Source organism: Salmo salar, chromosome ssa13 (genome assembly GCF_905237065.1).
Source record: "Salmo salar chromosome ssa13, Ssal_v3.1, whole genome shotgun sequence".
Taxonomy (NCBI): Eukaryota; Metazoa; Chordata; class Actinopteri; order Salmoniformes; family Salmonidae; genus Salmo; species Salmo salar.
This window is the reverse complement of record NC_059454.1, coordinates 16,870,730-16,882,479: the sequence shown is the minus strand read 5'-3', so window position 1 is coordinate 16,882,479 and position 11,750 is coordinate 16,870,730. Positions and strand designations below refer to the sequence as shown.

Genomic DNA, 11,750 nt, shown 5'->3' with positions numbered 1-11,750 from the left:
ATTGCGTTCAAAAGATGTAAATCTATAATTCTTTAAATGACAATATAATATTTTACCAATGTTTTCTAATTTTAATTATTTAATTTGTGACGCTGACTTGACTGCCGGTTATTGGAGGGAAACGATTTCCTCAACATCAATGCCATAGTAAAACGCTGTTTTTGGATATAAATATCAACTTGATAGAACTAAAAATGCATGCATTGTCTAACATAATGTCCTAGGAGTGTCATCTGATGGAGATTGTAAAAGGTTAGTGCATCATTTTAGCTGGTTTTATGGTTTTGGTGACCCTGTCTTTGACTTGACAAAACATTACACACAACTCTTGTAAATGTACTGTCCTAACATACTCTAAATTTATGCTTTCGCCGTAAAACCTTTTTGAAATCGTAAAACGTGGTTAGATTAAGGAGATGTTTATCTTTCAAATGGTGTAACATAGTTGTATTTTTGAAAAATTTGAATTTTGACATTTATTTGGATTCAAATTTGCCGCTCTTGAAATGCACCTGCTGTTGATGGAGTGCACCACGGGTGGCACGCTAGCGTCCCACCTAGCCCCAAGAGGTTAATCACCACATCCTCATCGGCAGACTCAGTAGCCTTGGTTTCTCAAACGATTGCGTCGCCTGGTTCACCAACTACTTCTCTGATAGAGTTCAGTGAGTCAAATCGGAGGGCCTGCTGTCCGGACCTCTAGCAGTCTCTATGGGGGTACCACAGGGTTCAATTCTTGGGCCAACTCTTTTCTCTGTATACATCAATGATGTCGCTCTTGCTGCTGGTGAATCTCTGATCCACCTCTACGCAGACGACACCATTCTGCATACTTCTGGCCCTTCTTTGGACACTGTGTTAACAACCCTCCAGACGAGCTTCAATGCCATACAATTCTCCTTCCGTGGTCTCCAACTGCTCCTAAATACAAGTAAAACTAAATGCATGCTCTTCAACCGATCGCTGCCTGCACCTGCCCGCCTGTCCAGCATCACTTCTCTGGACGGTTCTGACTTAGAATTTGTGGACAACTACAAATACCTAGGTGTCTGGTTAGACTGTAAACTCTCCTTCCAGACTCACATCAATCATCTCCAATCCAAAGTTAAATCTAGAATTGGCTTCCTATTTCGCAACAAAGCATCCTTCACTCATGCTGCCAAACATACCCTCGTAAAACTGACCATCCTACCAATCCTCGACTTCGGCGATGTCATTTACAAAATAGCCTCCAATACCCTACTCAACAAGCTGGATGCAGTCTATCACAGTGCCATCCGTTTTGTCACCAAAGCCCCATATACTACCCACCACTGCGACCTGTACGCTCTCGTTGGCTGGCCTTCGCTTCATAATCGTTGCCAAACACATTGGCTCCAGGTCATCTACAAGACCCTGCTAGGTAAAGTCCCCCCTTATCTCCGCTCACTGGTCACCATAGCAGCACCCACCTGTAGCACGCGCTCCAGCAGGTATATCTCTCTGGTCACCCCTAAAGCCAACTCCTCCTTTGGTCGTCTCTCCTTCCAGTTCTCTGCTGCCAATGACTGGAATGAACTACAAAAATCTCTGAAACTGGAAACACTTATCTCCCTCACTAGCTTTAAGCACCAGCTATCAGAGCAGCTCCCAGATCACTGCACCTGTACATAGCCCATCTATAATTTAGCCCAAACTACTACCTCTTCCCCTACTGTATTTATTTATTTAATTTATTATTTTGCTCCTTTGCACCATATTATTTATATTTTAACTTTGAACTTTCTTCAAATTATAATTCTACCATTCCAGTGTTTTACTTGCTATAATTTGGCATCCTTTCACTCCCTCCTCTCTACATTCTCCTCTTCTGTCTCTGCTGCTAAAAACACTTTCTACCACTCTAAATTCCAAGCATCTGCCTCTAACCCTAGGAAGCTCTTTGCTACCTTCTCCTCCCTCCTGAATCCTCCCCCCCCTTCCCCCCCTCCTCCCTCTCTGCGGATGACTTCGTCAACCATTTTGAAAAGAAGGTTGACGATATCCGATCCTCGTTTGCTAAGTCCTGCTCACACTGCCCTGGTCCTGCTCACACTGCCCTACCCTGTGCTTTGACCTCTTTCTCCCCTCTCTCTCCAGATGAAATCTCGCATCTTGTGACGGACGGCCGCCCAACAACCTGCCCACTTGACCCTATCCCCTCCTCTCTTCTCCAGACCATTTTCGAAGACCTTCTCCCCTTCCTCACCTCGCTCATCAACTCATCCTTGACTGCTGGCTACGTCCCTTCCGTCTTCAAGAGAGCGAGAGTTGCACCCCTTCTGAAAAAACCTACACTCGATCCCTCCGATGTCAACAACTACAGACCAGTATCCCTTCTTTCTTTTCTCTCCAAAACTCTTGAACGTGCCGTCCTTGGCCAGCTCTCCTGCTATCTCTCTCAGAATGACCTTCTTGATCCTAATCAGTCAGGTTTCAAGACTGGGCATTCAACTGAGACTGCTCTTCTCTGTGTCACGGAGGCTCTCCGCACTGCTAAAGCTAACTCTCTCTCTTCTGCTCTCATCCTTCTAGACCTATCTGCTGCCTTTGATACTGTGAACCATCAGATCCTCCTCTCCACCCTCTCCGAGTTGGGCATCTCCGGCGCAGCCCACGCTTGGATTGCGTCCTACCTGACAGGTCGCTCCTACCAGGTGGCGTGGCGAGAATCTGTCTCCGCACCATGCGCTCTCACCACTGGTGTCCCCCAGGGCTCTGTTCTAGGCCCTCTCCTATTCTCGCTATACACCAAGTCACTTGGCTCTGTCATATCCTCACATGGTCTCTCCTATCATTGCTATGCAGACGACACACAATTAATCTTCTCCTTTCCCCCTTCTGATAACCAGGCGGCGAATCGCATCTCTGCATGTCTGTCAGACATATCAGTGTGGATGATGGATCACCAGCTCAAGCTGAACCTCGGCAAGACGGAGCTGCTCTTCCTCCCGGGGAAGGACTGCCCGTTCCATGATCTCGCCATTACGGTTGACAACTCCCTTGTGTCCTCCTCCCAGAGTGCTAAGAACCTTGGCGTGATCCTGGACAACACCCTGTCGTTCTCCACTAACATCAAGGCGGTGACCCGATCCTGTAGGTTCATGCTCTACAACATTCGCAGAGTACGACCCTGCCTCACACAGGATGCGGCGCAGGTCCTAATCCAGGCACTTGTCATCTCCCGTCTGGATTACTGCAACTCGCTGTTGGCTGGGCTCCCTGCCTGTGCCATTAAACCCCTACAACTCATCCAGAACGCCGCAGCCCGTCTGGTGTTCAACCTTCCCAAGTTCTCTCACGTCACCCCGCTCCTCCGCTCTCTCCACTGGCTTCCAGTTGAAGCTCGCATCCGCTACAAGACCATGGTGATTGCCTACGGAGCTGTGAAGGGAACGGCACCTCCATACCTTCAGGCTCTGATCAGGCCCTACACCCAAACAAGGGCACTGCGTTCATCCACCTCTGGCCTGCTGGCCCCCCTACCTCTGAGGAAGCACAGTTCCCGCTCAGTCCAGTAAAAACTGTTCGCTGCTCTGGCACCCCAATGGTGGAACAAGCTCCCTCACGACGCCAGGACAGCGGAGTCAATCACCACCTTCCGGAGACACCTGAAACCCCACCTCTTTAAGGAATACCTAGGATAGGATAAAGTAATCCTTCTAACCCCCCCCTAAAAGATTTAGATGCACTATTGTAAAGTGGTTGTTCCACTGGATATCATAAGGTGAATGCACCAATTTGTAAGTCGCTCTGGATAAGAGTGTCTGCTAAATGACTTAAATGTAAATGTAAATGCACTTTATTTACTTTGCCACCATGGCCTTTTTTGCCTTTACCTCCCTTATCTCACATCATTTGCTCACATTGTATATAGTCTTATTTTTGTCTACTATATCATTGATTGTATGTTGTTTTACTCCATGTGTAACTCTGTGTTTTTGTATGTTGTCGAACTGCTTTGCTTTATCTTGGCCAGGTCACAATTGTAAATGAGAACTTGTTCTCAACTTGCCTACCTGGTTAAATAAAGGTGAAATAAATAAAATAAATAAAATCCTAGAGGAAAACCTGGTTCAGTCTGCTTTCCACCAGACACTGAGAGTTGAATTCACCTTTCAGCAAGACAATAACCTAAAATACAAGGTCAAATCTACACTGGAGTTGCCTACCAAGAAGATAGTGAATGTTCCTGAGTGGCCAAGTTACAGTTTTGACTTAAATCTACTTGAAAATCTATGGCAAGATTTTAAAATGGTTGTCTAGCGATGATCAACAACCGACTTGACAGAGATTTAAGAATTTGGAAAATAATCTTGGGCAAATGTTGATTAATCCAGGTGTGGAAAGCTCTTAGATGTACACAAATAGACTCAACTGTCATCGCTGCCAAATGTGCTTCTACAAAGTATTGACTCAGGGGTGTGAATATTTATGTCAAATAGATATTTTTAAAACATTTCTAAAAACATGTTTTCACTGTCATTATGGGGTATTGTGTGCAGATGGGTGAGAAATATAATTATTTTAATCCGTTGTGAATTCAGGCTGCAACAATAAAAAATGTGGAGTCAAGGGTTATGAATCATTTCTGATGTCACTGTATGTGTACAGCTAACCTTAACCCCGTAATCCTAACACAGATGGAAGCAGCTCCAGGTATTTCAAACATGTTTATTGGATTAAAATGTGTTGTACTCAACAGACATACATTAAAGGTGTTGCGGTCTACAAGCTAGCTAACGGAGGCATGGTCCAAGGCCACATCTCAACAAAATGAGTCAAACATCATTCAGGAAGTCCATCATTTTTGGTATACATAATGCAGGTGAAAAATTTACCAGTGACAAAATCTAAATTTAATTAAAAACAATACAAGAAAAAACATGTGACATTTTCATTATATTAATACAATGAGCGTTGTTATCAGACAGGTCAGACAGCTCCCAGTGATGATTGTGTGACAGGTGTTACAGTAGGATTAGGTCTGCTACTCTATCATCTCATTTCCTCTCTACTACATCACAGTGTGTCCTCCCTCAGAAAGAATCTTAATGAAGGACATCAGTGAGTGTTACTGACTCATTTACATCATGTTAGTCCCTGATTCAGACAGAGACAGTATCCACTGATACAGACACCTTACCTGGTAACACTCTCAGAGGGTGGAGAAAACAGAGATTCCTGATGTATGGAAAGACTCTCTCAGTGAAAGTGTGTGTGAATGTGTGTAGATGTGTGTTATTGACAGGGTCAGAGAATGACAGCTTTCCTCCTTCCCAGTCTAGCTGCACTCTGATCCTCTTGGGATTCTGTCTCACTGTGAAGGGAGTGAGTGGCTTATTTGGTACATGTGTGTTATAATCACCACCACCAAACAACACACCCCAGGATCCATGCCAATAACCATTGTATCCCTTCCTCTGGACAGACTCTGTGATCACACCCAGGTCCCAGCCTTTATTCTTCCTAATATCAATGTCCCAGCTGTGTGTTCCTGAGTTAAAACCCTCAGAGACCAGGACCATTCTATGGCTCTCAAACCTCTCTGGGTTGTCTGGAAGCTGCTGTTCCTCATCACTGTATCTCACACTGGTCAGATCATCAGACAGGATGAGTTCTGGGTGGGCAGTGTTGGGGTCCAGAGTCAATGGAGCTGGACAGAGAGAACACAAACACACTAGATGAATTCAAATGTAGGGGTAATACGTTACTGCATATGATATATAATGCTATGTGTTGTTACATACATCACCGTTCAAAAGATTGGGGTCACTTAGAAATGTCCTTGTTTTTGAAAGAAAAGCTTTTTTTTTACCATTAAAATAACATCAAATTGATCAGAAATACAGTGTAGACATTGTTAATGTTGTAAATGACTATTGTAGCTGGAAACGGCTGATTTTTAATGGAATATCTACATAGTCGTACAGAGGCCCATTATCAGCAACCATCACTCCTGTGTTCCAACAGCACGTTGTGTTAGCTAATCCAAGTTTATAATTTTAAAAGGCTAATTAATCATTAGAAACCTCTTTTGCAATTATGTTAGCACAGCTGAAAACTGTGGTGCTGATTAAAGAAAAGCCATATCTCAGACTGGCCAATAAAAATAAAAGATTAAGATGGGCAAAAGAACACAGACACTGGACAGAGGAACTCTGCCTAGAAGGCCAGCATCCCGGAGTCGCCTCTTCACTCTTGACGTTGTTTCTCAAACTACACACTCTAATTTACTTGTCCTCTTGCTCAGTTGTGCACCGGGGCCTCCCACTCTTCTTTCTATTCTGGTTAGAGACAGTTTGTGCTGTTCTGTGAAGGGAGTAGTACACAGAATTGTACGAGATCTTCAGTTTCTTGCCAATTTCTCACATGGCATAGCCTTCATTTCTCAGAACAAGAATAGACTGATAAGTTTCAGAAGAAAGTTCTTTGTTTCTGGACATTTTGAGACTGTAATCGAACCCACAAATGCTGACGCTCCAGATACTCAACTAGTATATAGAAGGCCAGTTTAATTGCTTCTTTAATCAGGACAACAGTTTTCAGCTGTGCCAACATATTTGCAAAAGGGTTTTCTAATAATCAATTAGCCTTTTAAAATTGTAAACTTGAATTAGCTAGCACAATGTCCAATGGAACACAGGAGTGATGGTTGCTGATAATGGGCCTCTGTATGATAATGGGAATCTGTACGACTATGTAGATATTCCATAAAAAATCTGCCGTTTCCAGCTACAATAGTAATTTACAACATTACCAATGTCTTCACTGTATTTCTGATTTGATGATATTTTAATGGACAAATGTTTTGCTTTTTTTTGAAAAACAAGGACATTTCTAAGTGACCCCAAACTTTTGAACGGTAGTGTATGTGCACATGATAAGCATTTCGCTACAGTCGCAATAACATCTGCTAACCATGTGTATGTGACTAATACTATTTGATTTGATTACTTATTGTAAGATCCTCTGTAAACGAACAAAACAAATGTACAGTATGTACGTAATTCTAAATATCATTCACTGTCTATTTTTTCAGTATTGGAGAGTTTTAGAAGTGGTCCAATATACACAGTGTACAAAACATTAAGAACACCTTCCTAATATTTTTTGCAATCAGAACAGGCTCAATTCGTCAGGACATGGACTCTAGAAAATGTCGGAAGCATTCTACAGGGATGCTGGCCCATCTTGACTCCAATGCTTCCAAAAGTTCTTTCAAGCTGGCTGGATGTCCTTTGGGTGGTGGCTCATACTTGATACTCACAGGAAACTGTTGAGCTTGAAATCCCCATCCGTGTTGCAGCAGTTCTTGACAAAAACCGGTGTGCCTGGCACCAACTACCACACCACGTTCAAAGGTAATTAAATATTTTGTCTTGCCTATTCACCCTCTGAATGGCACACAATCCACGTTTCAACTGTCTCAAGGATTTAAAATCCTTCTTAAACTTGTCTCCTCCCCTTTACCTACACTGATTGAAGTGGATTTAACAAGTGACATCAATTACGAATCATGGCTTCACCTGGTCAGTCTATATCATTGAAAGAGCAGGTATTCTTAATGTTTTGTACACTCAGTGTTTAATACCCATTATATCTAAAAGACCTACTCACTGTAGTGAACTACTCCCAGCATCTTCTCCCAGACTCTGAACTGCAGGTTTCCCAGGTGCTTTGCCACGTCTATCAGCGCTCCTGAAACCCTCTCTGGATCTGGCAGTGTGCACTGGGCTCTGGAAGAACATTCTGGAGTCAGTACCTCTGTGGCCTTACTTTTGATATGACTTTTATTTTGGCGTAATATATTGAGGCACTGTTATTTTGTACCATGGGGACTTTTATTTTGAAAGCAATAGTATTCCCAAGGGGCACCTGCTCGTGTTGGGAGAGGGTGGAAGAAAAAAAGACCAGAGTGAATCTTCATGACTGATTGGCTGCATCTTCTGGTCCAGGAGACATTACACTACAAGTAATAGTTTTCAGTTGTGTTTTGGTGGTGGCGATAGTGTTCAATACCTACAACATGAATTAAGGGTTACACTAGTGTGGGGTTGGATACAGAACCACAGAGAAGAGAGAGACATAATAAAGTCCCCTTACCTTTTCACTGTATCCTTGTAGTTCTGTAGGGAAACAACATAACACATGAATAGATGTATTGATCATAGCAAATCAATGTAAATATATAAATTGATTACTACAATACTTATTTCATAATTGATAGGGCTGTTGATTTATCAGCGGTAGATTAGTCCTTACCTGCAGGAATGAGATGTCCTCAGCTCCCAGCTCTTCCTCTATGGTTCTGATTGTGTCTGAAAGTGATGACATCTCTCTGCTCATCTTCTCAATCTTCTTCTTCATCATCTGACTCTTCTGCTCCTCTTCCTCCTTCAGTGCAGCTATCCTGGTTCTCTCTTCTTGATATAGAAACTGATGAAACTTCTTAAACCCCATCTTAATCAGCCTCTCTGTGTGCTGGCCCTGGCTCTGGACACAGCAGAGAGGAATGTCAAAGATATCATCAATATCTATAATTCCACAGGTTAGTGATAAATCTTCACAGTATCATTGTATCTCAGCTTCACTCTGTATTCTTACCTTGATGTGGTTGGCTGTTTGATCACATGTCAGTTTAACTTCTCTAAAGACCTTCAGTTTCTCCTGTAAGGGCTCCAGTGCAGTTTTGAGTTCCTCCTGGAATGAAACAACATTATAAAGAGATGCTGTGTGTAAGAGGAGTGGATTGGAACACAGATCTGAATTCACATTGACTGTATGCACATACAAAAACATAATTAGGTGGGTGCTTATATTCTAACATATACAAGTGTGTATTAATACACATGTGAATTGGAAGGGTGGTTTGTGTTTCTCCACCTCCAGCTGTGAGGAGAGGATGGTAAAGGTCTGCCATTATCAACAGCACAATTAGGCTTAAGTGCACATCAACCGGTTTTTCACCGTGTCAGTTCAGGAATTCAAACTAGCAACCTTTTAGTTACTGGCCCAAAACTCTAACCGCTAGGCTACCTGCCACCCACATAGTGGAAGTCAAATCAAATCCAACTTTATTTGTCACATGCCCCGAATACAACAAGTGTAGACTTTACCATGAAATGCTTACTTGACAAGCTCTTAACCAACAGTGCTGTTCAACAAGAGTTAAGAAAATATATAGCAAGTAGACTAAAATAAAAAGTAATAATAAAAAAGTAACACATTAAGAATAACAATAATGAGGTTATATACAGGTGGCACTGAGTCAGTGTGTGGGGGTACAGGTTAGTTGAGGTCATTTGTACATGTAGGTGGGGGTGAAGTGACTATGCATAGATATTAAACAGCGAGTAGCAGCAGTGTACAAAAGGGGGGGGGGTCAATGTATATTGTCCAGTGGCGATTTTATTAATTGTAATGATAAATACATCTCCTACCTTATGATCCAGTACAGCTTCATCTATTGGGCAGCAGTCATGGGTTTTATGCTTTTTTGAAGTTTGACACACAAAACAGATGGGCTGTTTATCCTCCAGACAGAAGAGCTTGAGTTTCTCACTGTGCAGACTGCAGAGCACCTCAGCCCCTGCTGAAGCTCTCTGGCTTCTGTCCTGTAGGTAGGACTCACACAGGTTCTTTAAAACCAGGTTACAGGGGGGGAATTCCATTAATGATTTTTTTCTGCAGACTGGACATTCCCAAGATGTCTTCTGTTTCCAGTATTCCTCCAGACAGGCTTTACAGAAGCTATGGCTACACAACAGGACCACTGGATCATTGAAGATGTTATGACACACAGGACAGGAGAAATCAACCTCGGAGAGGGAAGTTTTAGAGGCCATTGCTCACTGCTTATCTCTGTTATGAAGGTTTACTTTCACTTCTGACAACTCTTTTGACTAAGGTTCACTTTTGAAAACTCATCTGAACTTAGAAATCTGTGTTTTCCTGCCGGTGTTCCTTAGTCTTCAGTTGTTGTTTTGATTCTTGGTTGTTTACAAAGAATTGTAAATAGCTGAATGTTACAGCGCTGTTCTGTTGTGAGCTTTTCTCCTTCCTGTTAAACAAGAGTAGGGTGGAGCTCTCTGCTGAGTTGTCATTTATATCAGTTTCAGTCTGTGCAGGACACTTCCACTAGATGTCAGTGTTTACTTAAATAGAACTGGATTTTATTGCTTCAAAATGCCAGGTTTATGAAATTTACCAAATAAACTGATCTAAGGTTTCTCCTCATCTGACTTGACTGTTAGCTGAATTCTGACTATCTATGACTCTGGTCAATTCAGCACCATGGACAGCAACTGTATGGAAGTGCCAAGCAGTCAACTTCAGCAGCTGAAACTTCTACATTGGATTAGCTTTTACATTCAGTCTGCCCAGTGGCGGATTTAGGTATAGGTGACATGGGCATAGTGATGCCTACCACTGTTTGACCAATCTCTGTTAACACACAACTAAAATCTTTCCTAATTCGTTCAGTTGTTAGAGATTATTGTCTGACAGGTGAAAGTCTAAGATAAATAGTATTAATAATGGTTATTGTAATATTAATAGTGGTTATTGTAATATTAAAAGTGATTATTGTAATATGAATAGTGATTATTGTAATATCAATAGTGGTTATTGTAATATTAATAGTGGTTATTGTAATATTTATAGTGGTTATTGTAATATTAATAGTGATAATTGTAATATTAATAGTGAATATTGTAATGTTAATAGTGATTATTGTAATATTAATAGTGAATATTGTAATATTAATAGTTATTATTGTAATATTAATAGTGAATATTGTATTATTAATAGTGATTATTGTAATATTAATATTGATTATTGTAATATTAATAGTGAATATTGTAATGTTAATAGTGATTATTGTAATATTACTAGTGAATATTGTAATATTAATAGTTATTATTGTAATATTAATAGTGAATATTGTAATATTAATATAGATTATTTTAATAATGGTTATTCTAATATTAATAGTGGTTATTGTAATACTAATAGTGATTATTGTAATATTAATAGAGATTATTGTAATATTAATAGTGATTATTGTATTATTAATAGTGATTATTGTAATATTAATATTGATTATTGTAATATGAATAACGACTATTTTAATATTAACAGTGATTATTGTGATAGAGTATTATAATAGTGACAATTTTCTGACAGGTGAAAGTGTTTCAGCAGGAGTGTTAATGGAGGAAGGTCCGGACCGACTCTGCGGTCACACCCAGGCACCAGAATGTATTCTCCTCAGCATCAATGTCCCAGCTGTGTGCTCCTGAGTTAATGGACGAAGGTCCCCTCTACTACATCACAGTGTGTTCTCCCTCAGAAAGAATCTTAATGAAGGATATCAGTGAGTGTTACTGACTAATTTACATCATGTTAGTCCCTGATTCAGACAGAGACAGTATCCAATGATACAGACACCTTACCTGGTGACACTCTCAGAGGGTGGAGAAAACATAGATTCCTGATGTATGGAAAGACTCTCTCAGTGAAAGTGTGTGTGAATGCGTGTAGATGTGTGTTATTGACAGCGTCAGAGAATGACAGCTTTCCTCCTTCCCAGTCTAGCTGCACTCTGATCCTCTGGGGATTCTGTCTCACTGTGAAGGGAGTGAGTGGCTTATTTGGTACATGTGTGTTATAATCACCACCACCAAATAACACACCCCAGGATCTATGCCAATAACCATTGTATTCCTTCC

At 41.2% G+C, this 11,750-nt stretch overlaps 1 protein-coding gene across 1 annotated transcript; it reads right to left on the bottom strand.

Moving 5' to 3' along the window:
- Nucleotides 1–4,678: 4,678 nt before the first annotated feature.
- On the bottom strand, nucleotides 4,679–10,111 carry LOC123726195 (E3 ubiquitin-protein ligase TRIM35). Its single transcript, XM_045692991.1, has 6 exons — nucleotides 9,462–10,111; nucleotides 8,626–8,721; nucleotides 8,284–8,514; nucleotides 8,125–8,147; nucleotides 7,639–7,757; nucleotides 4,679–5,674 (listed from the first exon to the last, which is right to left on the bottom strand). The coding sequence occupies exons 1-6, from the start codon at nucleotides 9,864–9,866 to the stop codon at nucleotides 5,127–5,129; spliced, it is 1,422 nt and encodes a 473-aa protein (XP_045548947.1). The 5' UTR covers nucleotides 9,867–10,111; the 3' UTR covers nucleotides 4,679–5,126.
- Between the last annotated feature and the right edge of the window lie 1,639 nt (nucleotides 10,112–11,750).

What these genes read in the sequence shown, in the direction of transcription:
- LOC123726195 (XM_045692991.1), bottom strand. Translation starts at nt 9,866, where the DNA reads ATGGCCTCTAAAACTTCCCTCTCCGAGGTTGATTTCTCCTGTCCTGTG. An exon ending in AAACAGCCAACCACATCAAG is followed by an intron (nt 8,515 to 8,625) that starts GTAAGAATACAG and finishes TGCTGTGTCCAG; the next exon opens with AGCCAGGGCCAGCACACAGA. An exon ending in AGGACATCTCATTCCTGCAG is followed by an intron (nt 8,148 to 8,283) that starts GTAAGGACTAAT and finishes GTTTCCCTACAG; the next exon opens with AACTACAAGGATACAGTGAA.